General features: G+C 48.1%; 8 protein-coding genes and 1 non-coding gene across 9 annotated transcripts; 6 read left to right on the top strand and 3 right to left on the bottom strand.

The window, feature by feature from the left end:
* Positions 1–869: 869 nt before the first annotated feature.
* On the top strand, positions 870–1790 carry ACHE_30796A (uncharacterized protein; the record flags this gene model as incomplete). Its single annotated transcript, XM_043277454.1, has 1 exon — positions 870–1790. One exon carries the CDS (start codon positions 870–872, stop codon positions 1788–1790), a length of 921 nt encoding a protein of 306 aa, XP_043135331.1.
* A 2730-nt stretch (positions 1791–4520) lies between these two features.
* Positions 4521–5687, top strand: ACHE_30795A (HNH endonuclease signature motif containing protein; the record flags this gene model as incomplete). The annotated part of the gene is made up of 1 exon (XM_043277452.1): positions 4521–5687. The coding sequence occupies one exon, from the start codon at positions 4521–4523 to the stop codon at positions 5685–5687; it is 1167 nt and encodes a 388-aa protein (XP_043135330.1).
* Positions 5688–12533: 6846 nt separating this feature from the next.
* Positions 12534–12890, top strand: ACHE_30794A (uncharacterized protein; the record flags this gene model as incomplete). Its single annotated transcript, XM_043277451.1, has 1 exon — positions 12534–12890. One exon carries the CDS (start codon positions 12534–12536, stop codon positions 12888–12890), a length of 357 nt encoding a protein of 118 aa, XP_043135329.1.
* A 31-nt stretch (positions 12891–12921) lies between these two features.
* ACHE_30793A (uncharacterized protein) lies at positions 12922–13293 on the top strand (the record flags this gene model as incomplete). The annotated part of the gene is made up of 2 exons (XM_043277450.1): positions 12922–13051; positions 13097–13293. 2 exons carry the CDS (start codon positions 12922–12924, stop codon positions 13291–13293), a joined length of 327 nt encoding a protein of 108 aa, XP_043135328.1.
* A 1470-nt stretch (positions 13294–14763) lies between these two features.
* SIT2_2 (siderochrome iron transporter 2) lies at positions 14764–16712 on the top strand (the record flags this gene model as incomplete). Its single annotated transcript, XM_043277449.1, has 4 exons — positions 14764–14824; positions 14883–15039; positions 15102–15718; positions 15775–16712. 4 exons carry the CDS (start codon positions 14764–14766, stop codon positions 16710–16712), a joined length of 1773 nt encoding a protein of 590 aa, XP_043135327.1.
* A 2691-nt stretch (positions 16713–19403) lies between these two features.
* Positions 19404–19477, top strand: ACHE_t30014A. Its single transcript has one exon. It is a non-coding gene; the product is annotated as a tRNA-Asn (tRNA).
* A 595-nt stretch (positions 19478–20072) lies between these two features.
* On the bottom strand, positions 20073–22611 carry ACHE_30791S (putative nuclear localization protein; the record flags this gene model as incomplete). The annotated part of the gene is made up of 3 exons (XM_043277448.1): positions 20073–21961; positions 22187–22297; positions 22518–22611. 3 exons carry the CDS (start codon positions 22609–22611, stop codon positions 20073–20075), a joined length of 2094 nt encoding a protein of 697 aa, XP_043135326.1.
* Positions 22612–24673: 2062 nt separating this feature from the next.
* ACHE_30790S (uncharacterized protein) lies at positions 24674–25688 on the bottom strand (the record flags this gene model as incomplete). Its single annotated transcript, XM_043277447.1, has 3 exons — positions 24674–24690; positions 24774–25426; positions 25522–25688. 3 exons carry the CDS (start codon positions 25686–25688, stop codon positions 24674–24676), a joined length of 837 nt encoding a protein of 278 aa, XP_043135325.1.
* Positions 25689–25896: 208 nt separating this feature from the next.
* ACHE_30789S (uncharacterized protein) lies at positions 25897–26217 on the bottom strand (the record flags this gene model as incomplete). The annotated part of the gene is made up of 1 exon (XM_043277446.1): positions 25897–26217. One exon carries the CDS (start codon positions 26215–26217, stop codon positions 25897–25899), a length of 321 nt encoding a protein of 106 aa, XP_043135324.1.
* Positions 26218–27312: the final 1095 nt, after the last annotated feature.

Raw genomic sequence — 27312 nt, 5'->3', positions numbered from 1 at the left:
AGAGCCCAACTTTTGCAGTCCCAGCAGGCCTGCCACAGGGCTCTCCAGTGTCGCCAATCCTCTTCATGCTGTACATTGAACCCATTTTCAAGATAGGGCCAGCAATAGCCCGCAGAGGTCGATTTGGATATGCAGATGACATCTGCCAACTGGTTGTTAGCAAATCCCTTGAAGAAAATACGGCCAAATTGCAAGACACTGTGATGGATCTGATATCATGGGGCCACAGAGAGGGACTCACTTTCGATTTAGCCAAAACAGAACTCCAACACTATGCCAAAGATCGGAAGGGCAATAATCCCACCTGCACAATCCGCACCCCAGAAGACACAGTGGAGATCACACCTCCCCCACTCCACGGGTGTGACGGCCTGGTCACGTTGGTTGATTATCACGTGAGGTGTGGTTGTTTGCTTTATTGCTTTGTTGATAAATATGGCGTTACCTCCTTTCTTCCTTCCTCATGTTGATTATTCTCGTCGATAGCTACCTAGGTAGAACCCATGAGTTGGACGTTCCATTATCCTAGTAGAGCGCCGTGACATAATAATCAACATCCTCCTTTTATACCTTAGGGAGAGAAATACCAAAGGCTTCTCCCTTCAAGGGATTCGCTGGTGCCGCAGTTCGGGAGCTGGCCAGGCTATAACAGTGTCTCCATTCAAGTTTCCATCCTCAAGTTCATCCTCAAGTCAAGTCAAGCGCTGCTTCAGTTAAGTTTCTAGAGCACAGGACTGAAACTTCTGTTGTTGGCATATTCAAGTTCAACTTTCAAGAAGTCCAGTGGTTGCGACTATGCTGGCACCCCTTCAAGTTCTCAAGACTTAAGTTTTTCAAGATTCAAGCTCACGATCCCTTTCTTAAAGATCATGGACCCCTTTCAAGAACTCCGAAACGAATTTTCTTCTACGATCCGCGCCCTCCAGAATGAAATCGAATCCGTCAAAAATGAACCCAAACCACTTCAACGACCAAAGCCATGCCTCCCTGATCCCGAGAAATTCAATGGCCAATCTTTGAAGTTTGATACCTGGCTTGCTTCGATGAAGGCTAAGCTTAGGATTGATGCTCCAGCTATTGGTGATGCAGTGGCTCAGTTCTACTATGTCTATCTGAATCTGGAAAGCAAAGTCCAAGCTCTAGTTCTTCCCCAGTTATCTTATGCAGAAGACACCAACACCTGGGATTACAACACCATCCTTGATCAACTATCTCTGGTTTATGACAACCCCAACAAGGTTCAAGAAGCTGAAGATTATCTACTAGTCCTAAAGCAGGATAGTGGTGAATCTGTGGCAGCCTACATCGCCAAGTTTGAGAGGATTCTTTATGAGGCAAAGGGCAAAGATTGGCCTGATGTCACCAAGATTTCAGCGTTCAGGAAAGGCCTCAATCCTACTCTCCGAGGACGTCTCAACCAGCAGTTGAATCTTCCAAAATCATACACTGATTTCCTTCGTGTGGTTCAACAATTGGGAAGTCATTCTTTCAGCTCAAATTCCACCAATGTTTCCCACTCTCAATCACACCAATCTGGCTCTCACACCAAGTCTGATCCTATGGACCTCAGCGTCATCAATATCAACTCCCTGTCAGCAGCGTCCACCTCCCTAGATGAAAGGAACAGACGACGACAACAAGGATCCTGTGTGAGATGTGGCTCCTCTGATCATTGGGTGAAGGATTGTTCCATGAAGGCACACAAGGAATCCAATAAAATATGGAACCAGCAGATGATTGCAAGGTTAGAGGCAAACCGTCTTGATGACCTTAATGATCTCGATGATTGATTTTTGGAGATGTTTGGACATGTTCATGTGTTTTTCTTTTTCAAGTGTCTCATGTATTGTTGCCTTCTCATGTTTTCTTACCTGTGGGTTGACCATGACATTGAGGACAATGCCTATTGAAGCCGGGGGGTAATGTGACGGCCTGGTCACGTTGGTTGATTATCACGTGAGGTGTGGTTGTTTGCTTTATTGCTTTGTTGATAAATATGGCGTTACCTCCTTTCTTCCTTCCTCATGTTGATTATTCTCGTCGATAGCTACCTAGGTAGAACCCATGAGTTGGACGTTCCATCATCCTAGTAGAGCGCCGTGACAACGGGGCCACACGCTGGCTAGGAGTCTGGTTTGACCGAAAACTGAACTTCAAAGCACATGCCCGCACACTAGCAGGCAAGGCCAAACAGGCAGCAGGAGGCATCCAAGCCCTGGCCAACACTGTACGAGGGGTCAAAGCACCCCTACTGCGACAAGCAACAATAGCCTGTGTGCTCTCTGTCCTATGCTATGGAGCAGAGGCATGGTGGCCAGGGATGAACAGACCAGCACAGAACAGCTCAGGCAGACAAAAGCCCATCTCCAATAGGGTATCCATCCAACTAGCCTGTCTAGACCGGGTGCTCCGCAGCACACTGTTAAAAGTCCTCCCAGTCTATAAGACCACACAGACAGCCGTACTGCACCGGGAAGCAGCCATTCCACCAATGGAACTTCTCCTCAACCAAAGACGTCGTGGACTGGCAATCAGAGTACACAAATTAGACACTCGACATCCTCTCCACCGCCGGGCCACATGCCAGAGAAGCCTCCACATCAACACCCGCCTGCTCCGGGCTTTAGACCCATCAAATTTCCACGCCATTGAACAAATAGACCCGCTGCTGATAAGCCCCTGGGACACAAATAGAATCCCCAAAGAGCAGCCAACCGCTGTTGATAGAGCACAGGCCAAGGAAGATTTCCAGAGGTGGCTAACTTCTATTCCACCACGATCGATGGTCGTCTATACAGATGGATCAAAAGGAAAAGACAGCAATGCTGCAGGAGCCGGCTGGGTGGGCTACTGGGGAGCCTGTAAAACCAAGATCTTCAGCGGGCACAGAAAAATCCCCAACCATGAGGTCTTTGATGCAGAGGCCAGAGGCGCCCTGCTAGGCCTACAGGCAGCCCTAAAGGACCCCAATGCCCAACACTCCACAAACATCTATATCTGCCTGGACAACCTGGAAGCAGTACAGCAACTCCAAGGCCAACCCAATGGTTCAAGCCAATCAACCTTCATGAACTTTCAAGAAGCCGCCCAGACATGGCCACAACACCCTAGAGCCCACAGCATACAGTCACGCACAGTACAGGTGAAATGGGTTCCTGGACACACAGGCATTGAAGGCAATGAAGAAGCAGATAAGGAGGCTAAGATGGGTTGCCATGCCTCCCTGGAGCTCCCCCCTCCACCCGCCTCAATAGCAGCCGCCAAGCGGGCAGCCCAGAGAGTGCACTGGCGAGGCTTTGCACAATTCTGGGCAGAAAAGGCCCCAGAACGATATAAGGCCCTTGGCATAGCCATAGGGAAACGGCCACCAGAGCTCCAGCTCCCCCGAGCAGCTCTGGGTCACCTCCTTGCCGCCAGGAGCGGCCATGGCGATTTTGCTGAGTACCATGAGCGCTTCAAACATGACAATGCCCTGTTGACATGCTCATGTGGCCGCAGAAAGGAGCCCTCCCACTTCTATTTCTGCCGTGACGGTCGCAAAGCAGCAGCACATCCATGGGGCCAACAACCAGTAGTGGACATCCTCACCAAAAAGGCCGGGTTCACTGCATATGCAGATTGGCTGGGTAGATCACAATTCTATACTGCCACCTGTAGACGCCATTAGGATGCTAAATGCATCAAACATGGGAACCTCTAGGCTTACCTCTGGTTTCCTTCTCTCTGTTTCTCCTTTTCGTCTGCCCCCCTCCCCCTCCTCTTCCCATCTCTCCCCCCTCTTTTCTCCTACTTCTCCTTGCCTCAGTTTTCGTATCAAGAAAACCTGAAGACACTCAGTTCGCTCTTAACAGCTGTGAAAACCCAAGCAGCTCCCCGCGCGGGGAGCTACCTGTATTTAGATGATAGATGGTAGTTTAGCTAGGTGACAGGCAGTCCCGATCTGCCCGTCGTATGTCCCGCACCGGGACCAGGGTTCTCCCGCTCCGAGGTGTGAAGCTCCAAGGATGCGTGGAAAGACCCGACCCTCGACGTTAAATAGATACACACACACACACACACACACACACACACACACACACACACGCATACATGTTGTAGATTAAGCGCTCATTCTACTATCGAAGGTGTCCATAGATTTCAATATTATACTCCTCTAATTGGGTTAATACTCTTTGCCATATAGCCTCGTGCAGTCGGATTATCGGCTCCCGATTCCCCGAACCTGAGCCAACCGCTTCAATACACAAAGAGAGTCGGGGCGGGAGCTAGTTTACCCGAAAGCAGCCACACGTTGCCTTGAACGACCACCACACACTCTCACCAAGGATACTATGCTATTACTAACCTACCTAGAGTTAGGCCCATCAAACCATCAATAATTTAAGCAACTGGAGTTATTTTCTCTCTGAAAGACATTCTTTTCATCTACGCCGAGCTGCAACTGGACCCGCTCCAGCGCCGCAGATCTCTCCACACCTTCTCCATCTCCGATAAATATCTACTCGATTCGCTGTCAAAAGATGGCTGATAACCGAAGCATGCAGTCCAATCAGGCTACAAGCTACTCCGATCTAAGTGAGGCGACAACAGATGTCACCCTTTTCGTGGAGATGCCGGGGGATGTACGCGCCACACTGAACAGCTACGTGCCCTTGGATGCGAACGACGACACTGTGAAGCTCCTTCGGGAGACGTTCAAGTACCTTCCATCAGATGGTAGATTTCACCTTGCCGAGGATATCATTCAGGCTGGCACACACTACAAGTTGCGCCAACTTGCCCAGAGTGTTGTTACAGGCCTTCTCACACCGATGAAGGTTGCTGGTGCCAAGACGGCGGAGATTACTCCTTCGCCGCGGCTAGGCATTGAAGACTCAATAGAACATCTTGCCAGCATGACGGATGAGTCAATGACGCGTGGGCCCCAACAACAGCTACGAGAGGATACTCTTCGTAGAGATGGCAGTAAATGCGTTGTATCGGGTCATTATGATGTCCAATCAGAGGAGTTATATCCCGACGAAGTGACAGCCGACCTAGAAACTGCACATATTATGCCTTTTGCTTTAGCAAAATTTGATAACGACGATGAGAGACGGCAAATAATAGCTGTTTGGATGAACATTTTTCGTTATTTCCCAAGCATTCGTTCCCGGTTGAACTTCTATTATCAGAACATTAACTCTATGGAAAATGTGTTGATGCTTTCCCAACCTCTCCACAAGCAATTCGGACGATTTAGTCTTGCACTTGAACAGACCGACACCGTACACCAATATCGTGTCAAGACTTTCCGTCGGTTTGCAAAAGGTCTTCGAGTTTTTCTACCGGAGAGTGGAATTGTCACCATGACAGCCCATGATGGACGCTTTCCATTGCCTTCACCTATTTTACTCCAAGTTCACTGCGCCGTTGCGAACATACTCCACGCGACCGGCAGGGGTGAGAAGATTGACCGAGTGCTATGCGACTATGATGCGACTGGCGGCCTTGCTAGTGATGGTAGTACGAATGTCTCACAGCTATTATCTGTAACTAAACTTGCATTGTTTCCCACGATTCGAGAGTGCAGCATGAACTCGAAACCCGCAAGACCTAAGTATAGTGACGTTCAAAAGAGGCGCACCCAAACTACTCAGGCAAGCCACCTGCCAAATGAATTGAAGGAAAATCGAATTGAATGCTAAATGTTCTCGCCCCTCCCTTCCAAATGAATCATCAACTCGGAACCCTGTACTTTCTCGATTGTTTGAGGGCCGTGCATAGAAATACCCACCTTCACACATGTGAAGTTATGGAGATGTTACAACCAGGAAACATCACTTTGAAGAATGCATTTGTATTACTTACGCATAATGATCCCTGCAAGAATTTGTATGATAAAGACATCAAGCTGTTGGAGATAATAAAAATCAAGCTCATCTTTTGATTTTATGATGGGCCTCGTGATGATCCTCAGCAATGAACAAATACCACTGGTCTCTCAGTGACAGAAAGAAAATCTCAAACAGAAATTACTTCTCCTGTCTTGAAACTGATGATGTTATGCAGAGGAAGCAGGATCTTTTCCTATGCCCCCAAGGCACACCCCAAACCACTCGAGAAACCACGGCCAGAGAAAGCTCTCCGCATCTTTCTCCGTCTCCCCAAAGACCACCTAGTTAGTCAAGCTAGCCCACACGCCACCATGAACATGTTGAGGAAGCATTTGGACAGGACCTGTTCTTCAGCTGTGAAAGAGATCCAACAGGTGCCCTCTGGCCTGGCAATCTGGCCCAAGAATGGCCTGGATCTCCATCTTCTCTCTGAGTGCAGGGAGGCTATGGAGGGCCTGAAACAAGGAGCCGAGACTGTGATTGAGCAAAGTGGGCCAATTTTGCCCTGCAAAACGTGCCTCACAAATCAAGCTGAACCAACAAACCCCAACCCCCCCCCCCCCCCCTCTCCCACTTTCGCGATATCAGGGTGCAGGTATACGGGGCGAACAGGATATATGTTAGGAATCGACCAACAGAATAAGCTACAGGTCAGGCTATCTACGGGTGCATTGACAAGATGCAGCTCGAAGAGTTGCAACAGGATCGACACCAGGCGGAGAGATATTGATGAGAATCGGGTGGATAATACGTAGTCGGCCCGATTAGCGGGACCGAGAGATCCTTTTGTATAGCTACCGTGGCCATCTAGTACGAGATAATAAACATTGATTCGATTACGGTATTAGATAGTCAATATTACCCTTTTTCCGTTATATCGAAAATTCTCCCCATATAGTTAGCAAGCACTCATCCACTTGCGTATGTGTATATAGGCGAGCATATATAGTTCTATTCGTCTGAAAAAAGTAATCCATCATGCTGGTCTCGTACAACCTTAAATAATCAACTTCCCCGGTTCCTTGAGCTCATTTCAGGCAGGCTGGCACCGTGAAACTGTCCTCCTGGTTTCAAGCCGTGTGATTTCTTCTAACCAGTCTGCAAACATGATAGATCTTTCATAAATTGACTGATATCCTTCGCTCTTTCCCTCTTCCTTGGACGAGTCCATTGATCTGAGGTCTTCACTTGGCTCGGCTGAGGAAGTTGATCGCATCCAATATGACCACTTTTGAATGACTGTAACTGCTTCTGCATGCGATATCTGAAACCATTCCATATGTGGCTTCAAGCAACCACTAAAGTAAGTCCGTATGTTGCGCTGCTTTAGCTCTGCATTTCAATGTATATATATATAAATGAAAAGCCATCTTGCTCTCTTAGCTCGGCCTTGACAACAACACTGATATTCTGGACCGTTAGAGCCTCGGCTTGGAAATGTGACATCCAACATTCATGGTTTCCTTCATGGGCAAGTCTTCCTATTTCTAGTGAATCGATGATAAGAGGATTTGGTTTCTAGGGGTAGTCAGAAGTTTTAGGACCATAGAAGACTTGGTAAGAGACTCACATCATGGCAAAGGTATATCCCTGCCCCTTTCCAAGTAGCAACATTTACGCAACCACTTTTATAGTCATAGAGAAAAGAAATTTTTTCAGGATAGTTGATGGGATGGAGGATTTCAGATTTTCGGATGTTATTTTTACTTGACAAACATTGAACATTTGTCTTCTGCTCTCGTGCCTTATTATTATTATTATTATTTTATTATTATTCATACACGCATCTGTCAGCCCTATAGGCCGAGTGGCGCCAGGTCCTACGGGGCGGCCGGGTAAGCCGCCGTAGTGGTAATCTATGTACATCGTCGCCTTTCTACAAACATCCTGATATGTTATTCCGCATGTTGTATATCCCGTGCTGCTGGTTTTCGTACTGCTGTTCCCATGGCCACGAAGATCCATGGGCTTGTTGGATACTATCTCGTTTCTGTCCCTACTTCTGCAAGCGCATACCCTTGGCCGCGCTATGCTGCCGGTTGCCTCAAGTCCGTTGTTGTGACTCGGTATGTGGTTGGTAGAGTCTGAAACTGGCCTAGAAGGCCTGTCTCAAGCATGAATCGCACTGCTTTCGGCACCAAGTCTGGCCGCGTTAGGTAGGCCCGGTAATCCAGCTCTGGCCTTGACCCCTGTATAAGATGGCGCATTCGGGGGCCTGCCTGGTTTGTACAGTGGAGGAGGACATGGCGTGTATCTTGAAGGCCACGTCCGCACGAGCATTCGGTCGATTCCATAGCTCTAAAGGTACCAAGATAACTAGCCAGCGCAATATTTCCGGTTTGCATTTGAATGAGGACTGATGTATCTCGTGCCTTGATATTAGCCGAATAGTTTATTTGTGAACCTTGGGGATATTCACCGTCGTAAGGGCACCTAGCCTTATAATATCTGGTAAAGCGCTGACGTACAGAGTAAAAATTTTTCTGATGCATTGTTATTAGACGTTGGATGCTGTCGTTTCGGTTGTTTCTTTTGGATCTTTGTACAGGGTACCGACCTCCATTATATAGATACAGGGAATCCGTTAACTTTAAAGAAAAAGCACATTCTTGCGACACCTTTTGGTATTGCAGCTGGTACCTTTTTGGATCGCAAATTAATTTGTATCAGTGTTGTAGATGCTTATGTGGATTTTTTTATGATACATTGTACAATTGATTTATGTTTCTTCGTTTCCTGAGCTAATAGCAATTGGTACTTCCAGCTGGAGATTGGAATGATGGGCTGGTGGCTAGGTATGGAAAGGATGGTTAGCCGCACTTTAAGCGTGCATGTCGGACTGAATTTCCCGGTGTTAATGGAACCTACGTTGATTATATGGACATTGTCACATTGTGGTCGGAGAAAAGCTATGGACGGCATTTATGAAATGGAATGCCCCATGTTCGACACTGTCGTTGCTGCCGAGTCCGCCCGCTTTGACTGGGAAATTGTTACGTGGTTGCCAGGGCCGCCACGGTTTTTTAGAAGGTTTGATAACGGGAAAGGAAACACGTGGGCATAAGGAAATGAATCTGTAATTCCGCCCTAAAGAAAGGCTATGGGCTCACGTCCTCAGAACCAACCGCTGGCCTCCTGAATGTAAGGCCAGTGTGGGAGCTTTATATACACTGTACAATGACGGGAAGATGTACGTCTAGATGAGCTGAGTCTATCAGCCGCATTCCGTCCTAACAATGAAGCTGGGCTCTTTTCCTTCTCACCTTTACGATGTAAATGATTGTTCATATGTATTTCATATATATTTTGCCTCAACCAAAAGACTGGTACATACGACCATAGGGTGTGGAGAACAGGGCTTCCCGTCCGCTCAGCCGTACTTAAGCCACACGCCGGCCGGTTAGTAGTTGGGTGGGTGACCACCAGCGAATCCCGGCTGTTGTATGTTTTTTCTGCTTTTTTTTTGCGTCTTTCTAGGGACAGTTTTGACGTTATTCATCTTTGACGAGCATCTATTGGATGAATAGTCGACCTGAGTAGTGGGCCAGGAGATTCTTATACAGGTCAGCGTGTACGCACATTTAGCTAGTCAAGCACTCAATCCGCTGTGTATGCGCACATACGTTCGTTAGGCAATATGCCTCTTCCGTCAAGCTAGTCCTCTCCGTATAGCCCTCGACCAGCATCTACGGGACTCGCCCGCACATTCTCAGCTGCCCAAAACGCCACTAAACAGATTTTATCAAATCATTTGACGGCTTTACATTTGATCCTAATTTACCACCGAATGAATCGTATTCGTCTTTACAGAGATTCTATGGTTGATGTAGAGGCGATGGGGACTCCGCCCGTGCTTGGTACCAGTACTACCAGGAAGCGCTTACTCAAGAGTCCACGCTCTGGTTTGGGGCAGAGGACGGCATTGCTGCTTGGCATTCACTTTGTCGGGCTGCGAGGATTGAACCTTTAACCAAAAGTTGTCATGAATGCGAGAAGGTAGTGTACTATGCCGAGTTTTTTTTATTTTTTTTTATAAAACGACATCATATTGACATGGACTTACAGGCCATGCGAGCAATACACGTAAATATTGTTGACCTGATTAGTTGGGCTCGCAGTAGGAGAAATGATGGTGAGATACAGCTCTTCCATAACCTGGAGGTGCGGGATTATACCAAAACAACCCGCAAAATCTTTCGCAATAATCTTGGCCAGACGGGAAATGGCAATGTAGTCCTGAGGCGCCTGCTTCGATTCATATATTAAGATAATTAATTGAGAAGGAAATTGAAAGAGATGGGGCGTTTCTAAGGAAATATCAAGTTCTCGCAGAGAATGTTTCTCCCCTAAAAGTAAAACGCTCTTCACAAGAATTACACCTTTACAATGGTCAAGCCTGAATTCCGAAAATGCTTCTGCACTTTTTTCCCTTCTATCCACAGTATCAACACCCCATTCACGAAATGTATTGGAATTATCTCCACAATATGTTGCGCACTCTCATGTTTGGTTGACTTGACGCTTTGCATTTCTGCTCAGATCTTCACCAGCTTTCCTTTTTCCAGTACGGATGTCGAAATTAGCGGCGTATTCACCTAACTCATCAAAGGAAATCTGCCCACTCTGGTTTTCAATCGCTTTATTTGGGCCGTTGCGCTTTCCGACCAGAATTAGACACTCCTGAAGAGCGACCTCGTGAATTTTTTTCCAAGTCAGGGGCCACAACCCTGTGGTCATTGATTGTCAGGAAGTAGTACTCCCTCTGCAGATCAAGTATTGTAGAATGCAAAGCAGATTCTGAGTCCAAACCAAACTTGTAGTAACTGCGTGACTCAAGCAAAAAGTATGATTAAGCTTGTATTTCTTGACTTGTATCACATCTGGAGTATTTCTGCTACTTTGTGATGCTGCAAAATCGCCGCCTTTGCTTTCAGGGGTGCCTTATGAATATGATCTTCAAACCCAGCTGCCAAGGGGACATCTTGTTCTATACCTTCCTGGCTTGAACTGGGGAGTTCAATATAAAGGGGTGGAAAGGTTCCTGATCCTGATTGGCTGAGGTTGAATGTTGTCATTAAGTGGTGTGCTACAATGGGAATTAGACTCTCTATCGCGGTCTGGGGTTCCTGGTGGATGTGGTTGAAGGTCAACAGGCTCAGAGATTAGTTCCTCTCCTTCATTACAGGCTCGCTGATCTGATTGTCAGGATGTCCATTCATGTTAGCTCCTTGTATTTTGGATCAGATATACTCGCTTCTCTAGTAAAGATATCGTAAAAAGGAAACTTTCCAAAAAAAAAAGCAAAAAATATCTCCTTTGTCACAGCAAAGGAGGTCGGGTATCATGCACATGGTGAGTCAGCACTGTATACATAACCCAAGAAAAAACAGGAGCGATCTGTCACAACCTGGTTTCTCTCGTATTGTACCTAGGGTTCTAGTTAGTTGTATACCGAGACAGGATACTTACCCTAAGTGTCTTCAAAGCAATCGTATGCCCAATGCTCCTCCGGGTCCGGTTCAATAATGCGTTATGGGTATATCGCCCCCTCCAGGCTCCGTAAGATAATCAACAAGTAGAATCGAGAAAAGGTAACGAATAGAGAAACAAGGCTAACCGAGTACGTACACTGGGTTGTTGGTTAAGTGCAGACAAGTCAGAAACTAGGAAGGTAACCAATGCTGAATGACTTGTACTAATCGCGAAGAACTAAGCTAAGTACATGAATGGACGTCCTTATGTATCCTCATCTGTATGCCGCTCATCATACCATCTTGGTGGTATATGTGGTGGTCGCTCATACCGATTATCATACCGTCTTCGTGGTATACTCAACGATATACGGTCACGTGAGATTAGCTGTCAATATCAACTTGATCCTGTTCTTGTGGGCAGCATCCTGGTTCCTTCCTGCATTCTCATTGTAGCTCATTATCCAATGATTCTGCCTTGATTCCCCCGCATAGTCACGTGAAACTGATGTGACAAGGTCTGTAACACGGGGGCTGCCACGAGGTTGAGAGAAGGAAAGTCTTGGAGAAGTGCATGGTGGTTGTTTGGGAAGATGAAGTCTGATTCTGAACTGGATTGTCTTGATGAATGGAGGATGCAACTGACGGAGAACCATGACTCCTTTATAGCTGTTGATGAGGTACATTTCCCTTGCCATCGTATGGTGGAATTAGTAAAGAAGGATTCAAGTTTACGAAAGCGAGTTCGCTTCAGGGCTTAAGCTGGCAGATGTTGGATCTGACGCAAAAAAACAATACATGATAAATTTGGTTACTGGGATAGTATTTCTGAAGCTCTGATTATTCCATCTGTAGACAGGAATCCCAGATGAGATTTAAGTCTGACGTATGAAAATAGGCATCGGCCACAGGTGTCTGACATAGCCCTATTGATCGCCGTAGACTCTTGATCAATCCCATCCAACCAATCCTCGACAGGATTTTGGTCTCACATAAAATTGTTGACTGGGCTGATCATCCAGTCCCTGGGGCCAAATGCATCTTGATGTCAAACTATGCGGGATAGCGGTGTTTATTTATGATCATTTCAGGCTGCTCTCAAGATACACAAGTTTTGTTCTTGGTCCTTCCCAAGTGATCACCCCGTGAGCTATACTAAAGAGAAACCGCCATACAATCGAATAAAATGGCTTCACAAGACGCCGGCCTCCAACCTCTTGATCCGAAACTTTTCAGCGAGGACGACGACGATGACGAAGAAGACCTCTTCTGGAAACGAAAACTCAAGGCCTTGATCAATGGTGACATGACACCATCCCAAGCTGCTACAGACTTTGACTTGTGCATCGTCGAGGAGGCCAACACACGCCATGCAGAGCTCCTCAAACGGCCTGATCCCAGAAGCCTCGCGGCCGAAGAGGAAAAGAACGGAGCACCCATTACCGTGCGATCGCACCGAATCCCAGCGGCAATATCGAGCTTGTCTTCCCGTGGATTGCCAAGCTATTCTCTGCTTTCCCACCGCATCACGAGAACAAGATAAAATTATTCGGTTTCTTGACACGCTGCGGGATATGCCCAAGCATGATGTGTATGAGGATGTTCCCCCTGAGAATTCCGATAAGCCCTATAACACCACCGCATTATGGCCGCTTGGAGAAAACTGGATGGCATTGGCTGAGATGTTTCGAATAGAGACATATGGTATGTCAGCTCCACCAGATGAAGAATTATAATTGACAACGATAGAATTCTCCTATCCCTACTCCAATGTCGAAACACCCGGAAGCGAAACCCAACTTCGCTGGCAAAACTTCCAATTTGCCATTGCACGACTCACCTCGTCGGAGCTGATCAACTGTGGCTTCCTCTGCGCCTTCGCCGACATTCTCCCATCCGGCCAGAGCTATCCCGACTTCGAGAAACGCAAGGTAGGAAGACCATAGAGTTGGTGTTGATGTAATCACGGGCGCTCAGTAGATTTTGATGTGGAGAGAATACCCCTTGGTCAACAGCACTAAGCAGGCCCTGGCACTTTTTAGCTAATTTGCTCGGTAATCAGCAACAAGATTAATTTCGGTGGTCATTTCTTTAGCGCGCTCGCCAAGAAGAGCAAGCCACTGATCTGGCGCAACTCCCAGAGACATGTCCCGCGGAGGGTCTGACATGATACAACAAACGAAAAGAGTGGGAAGCCCCTATATTGTTTTCTACCAGACAATACTGCATATCTTCGGGCAGGGCAAGGGCAGGTGCATTCAACTCAGTTGGGAGACTGTACTGCACCATTGATCAGGATCCGGCCTAGCCGATCCAACTTTCACACCAATTTATCTTTGATTCTCCACAGGGTTCATAGTGGAGCATTGGCTCCATCTACTGATCATTGTATTCCTGCGCAACTTCCTCTACTTCTGATGGCTGTGACAGATCAATGTGTATAACATTGATGGTTTTCCATAAGTTGAGCTTGTAGAGATACAATGTGATTGTGATTATCATTCATACATCACCCAATCCCTTACCAGGGCTTCTCCCACCTGTCACGAACTTATTAGCTCGTGAAACGGATCAATGAATTGATATCTAGATTAGGTAGCCTATCCCTATCGACAAGAATACCGAATTTGATAGGCAGTTCTGACACTTTTTTGCCACGAACTTCGCTGGTCGTAGACTCGCACTTCATATTTTCAAATACGGCGATGCGAAAAATCAGCTCATTGCTGCTTCGGAGGTGTTTGCCTGCCAAGGCCGTGATTTTTTCTTCTTTCTTTCTTTATTTTTCGTCACCCTCTTCTTTTAAAATATTTGTTCGCAGTTCCTTTTCTCGGGTCTATCTGGTGGCTTCATCTTCCTAATTTGTACGCTCTACGTTCTAGGAGGGATTCTTGAGAGGAAAAGATTGATAAGAAGCAGCGCATGGCCGTTCTAAAGCGTTGACCCACGGGTGTCCAGACAATACAGCCGACCATGCCGGAAGGTATTGTGTAATACGGCGTTAGATCAAGCTAACTTTGGTTCTTAAACCTATAGTTCCATGGCGAGGGTTGGGCCCAACGAATCATAGTACGCATCGCCTGAGACAGGTGCTGGGCTCGCCTGGTCTTTGGTGAATCAGATATCCTTCCGAGCTTGCCATTTATCTGATCGGCCCACTCACCATGCCACGTTCCATCTGTGGATTTATTCCTGCGCGCTAGCTAACAGGAGATTGGCGATGGCAGGGTTCGGATATCTGCGAGATATTTATCTAATTAAGGGCGCGGGGTCCATGGCTGGTCTTTTTCTTTTCTTTTCTTTTCTTTTTTTGTTATCTATCTACTTAAAAAGTCTATGTCCACGCTCTCGTTCTTTTGAGAGCTGACATCCTCTTCTCTACTTGGTGAATATACGCATTTCATCGGGCGTTAAAGATGGGTATTCTGGAGTTTGCTCGAGGTTCCGAAAATACCGCGACTGAGGCCAATGTTGCAGGTAAGAATTCCCTTTACCTAATCTAAAGGAAATGGGAATAATAATCTCGATGTTTCAGAGAACAAGCCGGAGACAAAGAGTCCGGAGGCACGCGATTTAGGAGATATCAACTCGCAGCCAGACCATGCTACTGAAAACGCCCATTTGGGCTTGCAAAAGGTTGAAGCTGTCGCATTAGTATGGAGTAAAAAGGTTGTGTGGTGTACATACGCCTGGTAAGACTGTCCACCGTCTTCTCGTACCGGCCATGACCTAATAACATGGAATGAATGTCTAGGATTTGGGTTTGTTTCTTCTTACTGGCACTTCAGTCAGCTATCAGCATCATTGCCCAGCAAACAGCCTTTGCTGGTTTTATGGCCGCGCCAGCCATCAGTACGGCGAATATCCTGGCCAGCATCGTTGGTGGTGTGCTCAAGCTACCCGTTGGTAAAATTCTGAACATTTGGGGTCGATCTGAAGGGCTGTGCGCCTCTTTGGTTGTCTACCTCCTAGGTCTCATTATATTGGCATCATGCAACGGTCCCTCGTCATACGCGGCAGGCTATGTATTATACTGGGTCGGCTACGATGCCATTTATCTTATTTTGCAGGTCTTCATCGCCGATACATCTGGCCTGCGGAACAGAGCCTTCGCCTTTGCCTTTGCAAGTACTCCATTCATTTGTACAGCATTTACTGGTCCATTGGCCGGGGAAAACTTCGTGAACAAAACCGGTGGGTGGCGCTGGGCCTACGGCGCCTTCTGCATCATTATGCCAGCTGTCTTCTTGCCTCTCGCTGCGGTGTTCAAGTTTCACGAGCGGAAGGGACAGAGATTGGGCCTCTACAAACATGTGCATAGTGGTCGTACTATCATGCAGTCCATCGTGCATTATTTTCGTGAGTTTGATGGTGTGTATTTAATCTTGTGATAAAAGTTATGAACGCTTCCATACTAACATGTCTAGTTATTGGTGCCCTATTACTGATGGCTGGTTGGATTCTCATTCTCCTGCCCTTCAGCTTGGCATCCTACGGTCGAGCCGAGTACAAGAGTGCCACTTTCATTGCGATGTTTATCGTTGGTTTCTTCACGCTCTTCCTATTTGCTGCCTGGGAGAAGTTCGTTGCTCGCGTGCACTTTGTTGATTATAAGCTTATCAAGAAGCGCACGGTGTTGGGTGCTTGCGTTCTCACCACTGTCACCAATTTCAGTTTCTACTGCTGGGATTTATATTTCCTCAACTTCTGCACTGTTGTGTTTAACCTTAGCCAGGGTATGGCTGGCTATATGATGCAGATCTACAATGTCGGCTCATGCTTCTGGGGTGTTGTGATCGGGATCTGGATGCGCTTCACCAAGGAATTCAAATACACTTGTCTGTGTTTCGCAGCACCCCTCTTGATCCTGGGGGCTGGCCTAATGATCAAGTTCCGTGGTGAGGGTGGTGATGACATCGGATATGTTATCATGTGTCAGATCTTCATTGCTTTCGGAGGTGGTACATTGGTTATCGGCCAGGAGATGGCTGTCATGGCTGCATCTGACCGGCAAGGAGTCCCAATGATGCTGGCACTCATTGGTCTCTGCCAAAGCCTGGGTCTTGCCACTGGAGGCGCTGTCCAGTCGGCCATCTACAACAACCTTTTTGTTGATGCGCTGCGATCGAAACTGCCGGGTGACATGAAGTCTCAAGCCATGGAGATCTCTAATGCTGGTTATCTGGTTCAGAAAGAATACCCTCTGGGCTCCGTCCAACGTAACGCCGTCAATTACGCCTGGGGATACAGCCAGAAGTACGGCTGCATTGCTGCCACAGCGATTCTGGCGCTCGCTCTTCCGAGCATTGCCATATGGAAGAACTACCGCTTAGACAAGAAGCAGAACAAGGGCACAGTGCTCTAAATCTTTCTTGACTATGTGGCACAAGGCGAATACTTCTGTTTGGGGGGGGGGGGGCAAATAGAATGAGTATGTGGTCATGTGGCTAATGTATATGTATATATCCCTGTTCAACACTATGTAGGCAAGGAACATGATTGGAAAAGTTCTGTTTGTAATCTTGTTATGCGATAGAAATGTGAAAATGAAAAGGCTAATAATATTTTGTTATATATAGTGTAATAACTTACATGTAGCGTTCAGCTCCTATAATATTATGTCAGTAGACCGAGTTTACACTCAATTGCAGCACCCTATGAAAGGCAGTCCATGGTCGACATGCAGTTCGATAGCATGAATACAATGCTGCCTCTGTCAGGCTCCACGAGCATGTACGAGCTGTGACTTTGTCTACTCTCTTAAACAACTCATGTACAGGTATGCGGCTTGGAGTTATGCCGGGAGGAATTGCGCAGTTCGAACGTGCCATAGCCCTCTAGCCTTGTAACCTGGCCGCCGTCAGCCGTAAGCAGTGCGTCGCCACGCAGCTCCAGCTCCAGGGAACGTACATTTTTAATCTTAATGGCGTATGCTCTAGGTATAGAGGCCGATTGCTGGCTCCTAGACCTCGCGCTCATCCACGGGTGATCAAACAAGGGAAAAACAGTACTATATTAAGATGGGTCATCATCTTCAGGCATACAAATCAGGTAAAGTGTGGAAATTTTATGAGACTGGGGTCGATGAGGGTCTGTGACGGTCATCCGCACGAGGTTTAGTGAGGTCGGGTGGAGGTCCAAAGTTCGGACATTTATGAGGGTCTCGGCGAGGTCTAGGCCAGTATCAAGGCTCGATATCTAGTAGATATACCAAATGCATTCGTATCTAGACCAGGTACCTTCTCGGCGAGAATCTAGAGTCTGGGGGGAAATGAGAAGGAATCATCAGCATTGACAAAGGAAATTATTATATGGTGTACGCTCGTTTGTCGGAGGGCTAGGACTTGGCCGTTTGTCCTAAATCCTAATTGCCCGTTTGGCAGTGCTTGCAGATATTGGCCATCGCCAGTAGTCGGCCGTCGCAACGAGAAATCATGAATAATGGACTGGAGCAATGATGCATAATAATGTGAGAGTAGTACTATAAAGCATCACGCTTCCAAATACTTTTCAGCGCAAAGATTTGGACTGCCCAGTTCAGTTGCTGCTGTTAGGAATTCTTTGAAAACATCGTCCTTTCGTTGAAATAGGGTAATTTGTCTTCGCCCATCCGGAGCATCAATGTGAGCATCAATGTACAAGACTCCGTCTTGCATGTAACAACTGAATTGTTCCAGACAAGCTTTTAATAACCCAGATTTTGTAGAGAGCGAGTAGGCTCTGGCTGTATAGGCAAGGAAGCATAGAATAGAAGCTATCATACTTTCTGAGTACTCCTTCCACTTGAAAGCCTATCCCGGAGTCATCATCCAATCCGGGATACCAGAGCTTGAGGATGTTGTCTGACAAGGATGATTGCTGGCCTAAAGTCTTTGTGGCAGCCAGTCTGTGTCACGGTGCCAGCCCGTGATCTGTGCACGTGACTGTCACGTGATCCACAGGAGATTGATGAGAATCGGATGGATAAATGGTCGGCCCGATAGGCGACGCCGAAAGATCCTTCATATAGCAACTGCGATTTGGTGATAGATAGTTAAGCACTCAAGCACTCATCTATCGTGGTGTTAGATAGATAGCCAATGTCACCTTCTGTGTAATTCAAATATCCTCTTCCATAAACGCTCTCGTGCAGTCCGGAATATCGACTCCCCGATTCCTCCGAGTTATCCACTTCAGAGATATTTGAAACGGATAATTTCCGAGTCGGGGAAGTCGGAGAGTCGATTATCCGGACTGCACGAGGCTATATAGGAAGAGGATATTTGAATTACACAGAAGGTGACATTGATCTCTATAGACACCGCGATTGCAGAATGAATGCTTAGCCATCGAAGTCTATGGCTACGGTGTTTCCTATAAGGAGCTGATCGGCTTCGCCAATCGGTCCGACTACAAATCCGTCTAGACTCTCATCAAGAATCATTGGATAACCAGGTTATGATGGGAATGCAAGGAGGGTGCATTGCTCAGCACGAGCTTACTAGCACCTCAGTACGAGTCCCGGAAAAACACTCAGTACGAGTCTTGATTTCTGGGTTTTCCGTGAATTTAAGACTCGTACCGAGCATATGCCAAACTTATAGCCCTTTACACCCAACCCCAGAATGGAACATTGTCGGTTTTACTTCCCTTGGTGCAGAGAATAACACTGGCGCTGAAGCGAAATATCTCTTGATATCGATCGAGTATTACAAGGGTTGGATCCATTATGGTATCTAATCGTGTTGTAGATCTAGTTGTTTGTTAGCCATGGTCTCATCGCTGTGCTCGGTCGAGGTGGTTGAACTTACCTCAGATATATATTTACCCTAGGCAAGTACAAGTACGCTGGGACAATCGATCTCCTTACAGTCAAATACCCATTATGCCTGTAATAAAAGTCATACCAGAAGCGACATTCAGCAAGAATTCACGAAAACATTGGTCACAAAGCCATGTGATAACTAAGCGTTTCGCGCTTAGAACGATTGGATAAATTGGATACATTGGATACATTAAAGATTGTGTACGAGATAAGGCATATCTATTGCTTCCGGAGAAGCATAAATCACAAGCGGTCTCCGTGGCGCAATAGGTTAGCGCGTCTGACTGTTAATCAGGAGGTTGGAAGTTCGAGCCTTCCCGGGGACGTTTCTTTTTTGCCGCTTTTCCTTTTTCTTTTTTGTTCTAAGCGGAAATTGCGGAAATGCCATATATACAACCAATTCGGTTCAATCGAGTAATCCAATTCATTGAAACGCTACTAGCAAAATAAGGATAGGGTAGAGAAGTAACCAACTATGCAATTTAGACATTGGTTCGAGTCATCCGACATCATCACGATAAATGCAAAACCAACAAACAGCAGTGCAGAATGCTGAACCGGACGAATAAATAACAAACTGGCAAAAATCCACTGTCGTGTCTGGCCAGCCTTTTATATACTGGCATGGATATCAAAGAAATGACTGATATCACAAGAAGCAGGCAAAAACTCAACTGGGTATAACAGGGGTATAGAGAGGAAAGAAAATAAAAAGGAAAGGGAAACAGGAGTATGCACCATTAACATTAGCTAGAACCCTTGGGCCAAGGATAAATGACCGTATGAATGAAAGGGTGTCCAAGGGAAAAGAACCGAAGAGATAAACCAGACAATATCAGAACCGTGCTGTTTTCCCTGCAAGTCTTGCTGTCCCATACCTCCTAAACGCCAATCTGGACCAACGCCGGCTATCAAGATAACTCAGTAACCCGACCATCCCATGGGACTTCCGGACTGACCCGGTTGGGGGGGTCCGGATTGGAGCGTCCCACCAGCAGCTGATGGCCAGCCGGGGACAGCACCTCCCGCACTCATGCTCATGGCGAGTCCAGGTTGCGGTGTTCCGGTCATGAAGGGTTGACCCCCGCCTTGAGTGGCGGGATACATGGCTCGAGCCATGGCGGGATATGGGGCAGCCGTAGCCCCGGGAAATCCCATGGATGCCGCCATAGGTGTCTGCTGCGCTGCCTGGGGGTGATGAATAGGAAATGGTTGCGACATCGAGGGTACGGACGGACGAGGTTGGTTGCGAGGTGATTGCGAAGGATGCGGTTGCTGAACATTGTGCGGCAGAGGCGATGGCGAGTGTTGTGGTGCAGCGTGGAGGTGCGCGTACTGGGGCATGCCGGCGACCGGCGTGCTAGACAACGGTGATGGCTGTGGTTGAGGTGGCTGACCCCACATTTGTTGCGGCTGCGACGGATATCCATAGGGAGGCGTCTGCGTTGGCAGGGCAGCCGGTCGCTGCATCAGCTCTGGTCGCATGCCTGGTGGCATGGCTCGTACTGCAGGCGATGGGGCGATCGCCGCTTGCGGGTGCGATGGCGGATGGAAACCGGACTGACTACCGCCCATCATGGCACTTTGATGAGACATGACAGGCTGCGGCGCGGACGAATTCGCCATTCCTCCCGCGGCAATCTGAGTGGTCTGTAGAGATTGTGATGTCGACTGCTGGCCCACGTCGAGCTGCCCGGGCTGCGACTGCGCTGCTTCTGCTGCTGCCTCACGCTGCTTGGCATAAAAATCCTCCAGGCCCCTTTGGCGAAATCCACGCTGCGAGGTCAAGATTTTATTAAAATCCGCTGTATGCGACGCCTGATTCAGAATGTCCGCCGCCGAACTGGGCTGGCTACGATCCTGGTAGGTATGGCCGGTAACCTCCTGGCGCGCACGCGGCATACTGTTGTACTCGCGCAGTCGAGGGTCGTCGGTGGTGGTCATATTGAAGATCGGAAGCTGCGAAAGGGAGACGGACGGCGCACCGGGCAGGGGCATCCCCTCGAGCGCGTTGCTGTAAATCACGTCGCCGTGGGTTAGGGTTGGTAATAGATTGGCGTTCGCAGCCTCGGCCGCAGCAGCCGCGTCACGCCTGGCGGCACCTGGTCGCTTTTCTCCGGCCAAATCTTCCTCAGTGAATCCTTGTTTCCGAGCCTTGCTCTCCCAGTAGTCGTCGCGTACTCTTCGTCCGTTGACAATGACTCGGCTGCCGAACTGGCGGAACATGGACCTGGCTGAAACAATGGCGATCTGGCGGGATCGATACGAGTATGGCAGGATGTCCTGCTGGATCATGTCATCCTTTTCCACCTGCGTCGCGATAATTTTATGTAGCGAACGATTTTTGTTGAACAAGAGATATGAGTCGCGATATCCCAGGACACGCGCACATTCGGTCGCAAGCATGAAGAGTTTCTTGCCGCGAGGAGCGACGCGGAAGGTTCGGCATTTGTATTCCCGACCGCCTTGGGGATAACCCATGGCATCCACTTTTTTCTCACCGGCATCGTCGAACTCCTTGGGGATGTATTCGTCCCCCTGCTCATCGAGTTGGTCCGTGGTGTGGTCGCGAACGGTCGGAAGTGCCTTGATCACAGTGGCCTTAGATGGAGTGGTCTTCTCCGAAGGCGAAGCCTGCGGTGGTGACACGGCGGCGCCCACCGGCGGAAGCGGTTGTGGCTGCATGCGCGGCGTTTGGAGTTGGACACCTGAAGCGGCTGGTGTAGAGGACGAAGCTTGATCAGCAGTAGATGGCCGTTGTTGAATTTTTGGAGGACGCCCTCGTTTCCGACGAGCGTGCTCATCGGTTCCTATGCCGGGTGTGTGTGTCAGCTAACATGGGCGCGTCGGGAAAAGGCAACAATAATAACAGCGCCCACGGAATAACAATGTCGCGAGTCTACTCCGATATCTACTTTTTCCTTATCAAGAAGAAAAGACATGGTTCGAACAGAAGCGATTTCGAGTCGCAAACCTCACATGATTCAAGGGAAAGACGGATAAATAAGCGGCAAAGGTGAGCAAGGTGCACATACCATCATCATGGTCTCCATCTGTAAGTGCATTGAATTCCGGGCTCCGACTGCGCTTGATCCCCCGAGGGACTATATTTGAAGATTCTGCAGGCGTGTGAAGAGCGATGGAGGCTAATAAAGAGAGGTTATCAGTTTAAAAGGCGCCATGGGGAAAAGCGAAACATATAATAATTGTCATATGCAGCAAAAAAGCGGTCGCGACAGATGTGACAACAAAAGGTGATGACAGCGCAAGCACATGACGTGCGACAAAATACGAGAAAAAGAAAAGAAAAAAAAAAAGGCGATGTCATTGATTATTTAAAATAAAGAAGAAAAAAAAAGAACGTACCATTATTCAAGGCAGCGGGATTGATAGTGCCCGACCCATCGACAAGATCACCCGCGACTCCATTCATTGGGGCGGAGTGGGAAGTGTCATACATGGGTGGCCAAGAAACGACGGCACGAATAAGTCAAGGAGGGCCGTCGCAAAGCCTCGGTGTATGAAGAGAGGGGGAAAAAGGATAAGGAGGGTAAGGCGCGCGTTAGCGAAACGCGAATAGAGTCAATCAAAACGCTTATGCTTGGACGGGGGGAAGGGAATAACACAAGTAGTATAGGCTGCAGGCGGAAGGGGGAGGGGTAAAGGAGGGGAAGGGATGGAGTAAGCAACACAAGGAAATGAAGAAGTGAGGTAAGATCCTCGTCGGTCGTCAGATAGCGAGAGAATGAGAAACGAGAGAGGCAGAGAGACAGAGAGAAGGACACGACACCGCCGAACGTCACATATGCAGTCAGCTATGCAAGAAGCACGGACAGTAAGTAGTGTATAGGTGTGTAGATAGACACTATGACAGAGGGACGGTGATAAACCAGAGGACAGAATGGAAGGATGCGATGCGATGCGACGGATGAGAGATGAGTGGCTGAACACACCCGGATGGGATGGAAGCCAGATAAATGGAGGAATGAAAATGGAGGAATGAAAATGGAGTGGATGGAGATTGGAGGTGGATGTGAAGATATGAAAGGTGGACAACCGATCAGCTCGGATACTGCCGATCAGGTAAGCGGTGAGTGATAGACGCGTGGCTGGTGCCTTTGCGAGATCGCACCGCCACAGTTGAGGCTGACGCTAAGTTTGGTCCGGCGGAAGACGGCGGGTGCAGGTCCAGGGTTCAGGAGATAAGGATCAATAGTCTCGCTAAACATAGTAATCCTGACATATAGTACTCCCGTATGTAGTAGTTTGGACGAGCGAGAGAGAGGGAGTTGCGATGGTGAACGAGAAAAGCCGGGAGATCGTTGGATATACCCGGGTTTACTCCGATATCCAGAAGAATGCTCTGATCGAGAGGAGTAAGAATACTCGTGGTGCATGCGATGATCCCGGAATGAACTCTGGAAAAGAGAAGATATCGACTCTTATTTGCGAATATGACACTAGATGAACCATAGATTCTTGAGGCCCTGTGACCTTGCACTTGTTGTTATATCATTTATTATTCTTATCCTTAGAGTCCGTACAAATCCCGAAATACAGATAGTCTGAATATACCCGGATATCGCCGTCGGTTTAGAAAAGTACTTCTACTCTGCTTGCCCGGCGGCAATCCTCCTGCCACTATACTCAGTAGAAACAAAGTCTATGCAAAGACCTCCGGCCAATCGATCGATCGATCGCAGTAGATGCGATAATAGTGTCTCACTAGTCCTGCATAAGAATAGACCAAGTTCTTCCCCCCCCCTCTCTTTCTCTTCTCTTTTTGTAGTGCTACATCGATGGCAATAGCTCGAACGAAAACCGGGAAACCAAACAAACAAAACTAAGCCTAAATATGTGTCGTACAGCGTAAACACAACACAATATACTATAAAGGGAAAAGGCAGCATATCCATATCGACCACCCGGTCCTGTTGCATCAAAACCGAGTTCAGGCCTCCGGCCGCATACTTCTGACTATCTCCATACATTCTTGTATAAAGTCAATCGACAATCCCCCAATCATCCTCATTGGCGGGAGGGGAACCTAGTGCATGACTCGAGGCAATTTTTTTTTTTAAAATATTCTCTCTGAGTATGTCGATTCCAGTAGTAGTTATATGAAGAGTGCGTGGATAGCGTTACATTGGTGTGGAAGTTTATGTCTATTAGGGACAATCGTCAAGTGATAGACCTGCCCTATGGCATTCCCAAGTATGTACGAGTACCCCGTAGAGGAAGGATATACTTGAATCTTGCCACTGCGGACTTGAAATAGTCTGGATGCTCCTTGGTAGGGATATATATTGAACTGTGGCAAGTGCAGGTGACCACATACGTCAAGTCAGTCACTTGAACATGAGTATTCGACATTGGTACTGCGGACACCAGCAATGAATGCACGCGAACCGTTCAGGCCAGTGGCGAAAAATGCAGGCAGCCGGACGCTAACGTTAGCGAATCAATATTATTTTATTGGACAATGAAGTAGATTAGCGATCTGGTGATATTGGTTGTGACTGCTAGGTCTGGGTGATTCCTAATACAGGATGTAACTTGACCAATAAACTAAAGGATACCGAGAACCATGAATCCTCCATCGGATGATCATGCTGTACATACTTCGAGTATCCAATATCTGCACAGCACTGGCCCATTGCCGCTTGGACTGCATTTCAACTGCAGCGCTCCGATTTTGCTGCCGGATTACCCGCCGTCGCAACGGATCATGCCGGTTAACAAGAGAAGCCAAGCAACGTCTACCACCCTCCCCATTGCCGTCGATTCTCATTATCATATTCCACCTAGTTGTACCCGTTCCACTCCTCACACCTACTCTGCACACCCCGCGGCGGCTGCATTTCCTCGCCATGATCCTCTGGCCCGAGAATCTCGCATTGCCGTAGCAGTTCAGTTGGCTGCAGTTTCTGCCCTCGCCGTAGAGTTGAATCCAGCCAGTGCAGTTCGGCCCAAATGACATTTTTCCCTCGCTTTCATTGCGCTCGCGACACGTGAACCAGACCTTCTTGTACGAGGATGACCAGGGCCGTTTTTCGAGATGCATCATACCGTGGAACATCCCGAAGTCGTATGATTTCCATATGGAATTGCCTGCTAGCCCCAGGGTGAGAGTAAAATCGTCTTCGGGGAACATGGGCCATTCGTTCAAGTCCGATGAATAAATTTCGTATTTGCCGTTGACTAGGCCTAGTGGGGGCAGAGGAGTTCCTGAACCATCGTCGGGGTCGTCTGACTCGTCCCTACTTTCGTAGTCGCTAGGGGGGTCGATGTCTATCAGATTGAAACCATAATCTCGTTGTGGATGTTAGAAGGTACGCACAGCTAAACAAATTATACAGGGAGAACTTACATATTCAGGAGACGAGTGGTTAGCGGGTGTTGAGTATTCCTGCTTGTAAGCGGATCCGTGGGACGTCTGTCACCGAAGAAAGGTTTAGAGCGACGTGCTGTCTGTTTGGTTCGAGGTGCCCGAACTGGCTCTGAGCTCTCAGTTGAGGCCACGGGAGTTTGAGACATGTCTCTAGAGCTAGCTGTCGCACCTCCCCTATCTCTGGAGCATATCGCTGTTTGCTTTGTTCGAGGGGGTCGCGTTGGCTCTAGGTCTTCAGCTGAAGCTGCTGGAGTCTGACTGCTCTGGACTCGACTGTCGAGGCTCCTCTGGAACCGACTGTCGTAGCTCCTCTAGAGCACTTCGCCGTCGGCTTTGTTTGGGGTCGCGCTTGATCTACCGTCGCATAGCTGCAGACTCGCTCTTCTTCGCAGAGGACTTAGCAACAGTTTTCTTCGCAGGACTCGAATCCGCAGCCTTGCTCTTTTTCGCCGTCGCCTTGGGAGTCGGTGCACTCTCCTCACCATCCCTCTTCCTTTTATTCCCACCAGCCGTCTTCGCACCTGTTCCAGCACCAGTACTCGCTCCAGAAGCAGCACCACCACCACTCCTAGCCTCCTTATCCTTCCTCTTCCACTCCTTCAAATCCCCCTCAACCTTCAAGATATCCCTCGGCACAAGCAACCCCCCACCTCTCACCGCATCCAACAACCGCATCTTCGGAACAGCCTTATTCTTCGACGGCGCAATTCCATAATGCAGCAACTGCGTTTCGTACCAGTGCCCCACGGGATCTGGTGTCTTGTTGGCGGTGCTGGTGTTGAAGAGGGACTGAAGCTCAGGACGGTCGCGCGGCGGTGGAGATTGTGCCCGAGGTTTTCGACGTAGAAGCTATTGACGTCAAAGGAAAATTTGCCGTTGGAGACGGGCCGTGAAGGTCATGGTGAGACGGTGTGGTTGGGGAGCGACCGTTTGGATTGATTTGTTGGGTGGTGGTCATGGTTGCTGTTTGGTTGGTGATGCGGGACACGTGATTTTGAGGTCATTCTAGTGTTGGACGTGTGATAACGCGCAATCCGACGGGTATAAGTACAAGTATTGAGTATAGACAGAGAGAATAGAAAATTGATAAAGGGAATTGGGGTTATATTAGTCGAACAGATGTAATATGGTTTCTACATGGTGGGCAGGGACATGCATGCCCGTGCACCAAGTCATGCAACAATCCAATTGTACGGAGTAGCCCTGGCCTCGAAAACAACTACAAAGTAATTGTCCAAGCCACGACACACCAAAGTGGCAAGTTTATTGTCCTCAATCCTGGTCTGAAAGTGCACCTGTCATACAAAGCAGTCTAGACCCCGTTCCGTGGGATCCAACGCGCATCCCGCATCAAAGTGCGGAACCGGACATAAGAAAGGAATGGGCGAACTCCGGATTACGGAGCAATAAGCACTGCAGAACAAAAAGATGAGGCGAACCAATTGTATTGTCCCGAAGTAACCCCAGAGTGCGGAGAATCCGGAACAGGGCACCGGAAAGGTCAGCAAGTCAACGACGTAGCCAGGGAGGGATACCCGAGGTAGTTACAAAGCATTGAGTGTGAATCATCATTAGTGAGCGTCCACAAAGAGAAGGCCCGTAAAATCTCCTAATACGTAGTATGGCGAATTAATGGAAGGATTCCCCGAAGAAACCGCACATACCCAGCACGGGATGGATTGGTTTCTCGAATGTCAATCCTGGGGATAGTCCAAGCGTCCGTCGTTACTAGTTGTCTTAACTATGCTGCTAACCAAGAGGACTATTGGG

Source organism: Aspergillus chevalieri, chromosome 3, assembly GCF_016861735.1.
Source record: "Aspergillus chevalieri M1 DNA, chromosome 3, nearly complete sequence".
In the NCBI taxonomy this organism is placed as follows: Eukaryota; Fungi; Ascomycota; class Eurotiomycetes; order Eurotiales; family Aspergillaceae; genus Aspergillus; species Aspergillus chevalieri.
The sequence above is the reverse complement of the archived record's forward strand: the minus strand, read 5'-3'. Positions and strand labels throughout refer to the sequence as shown.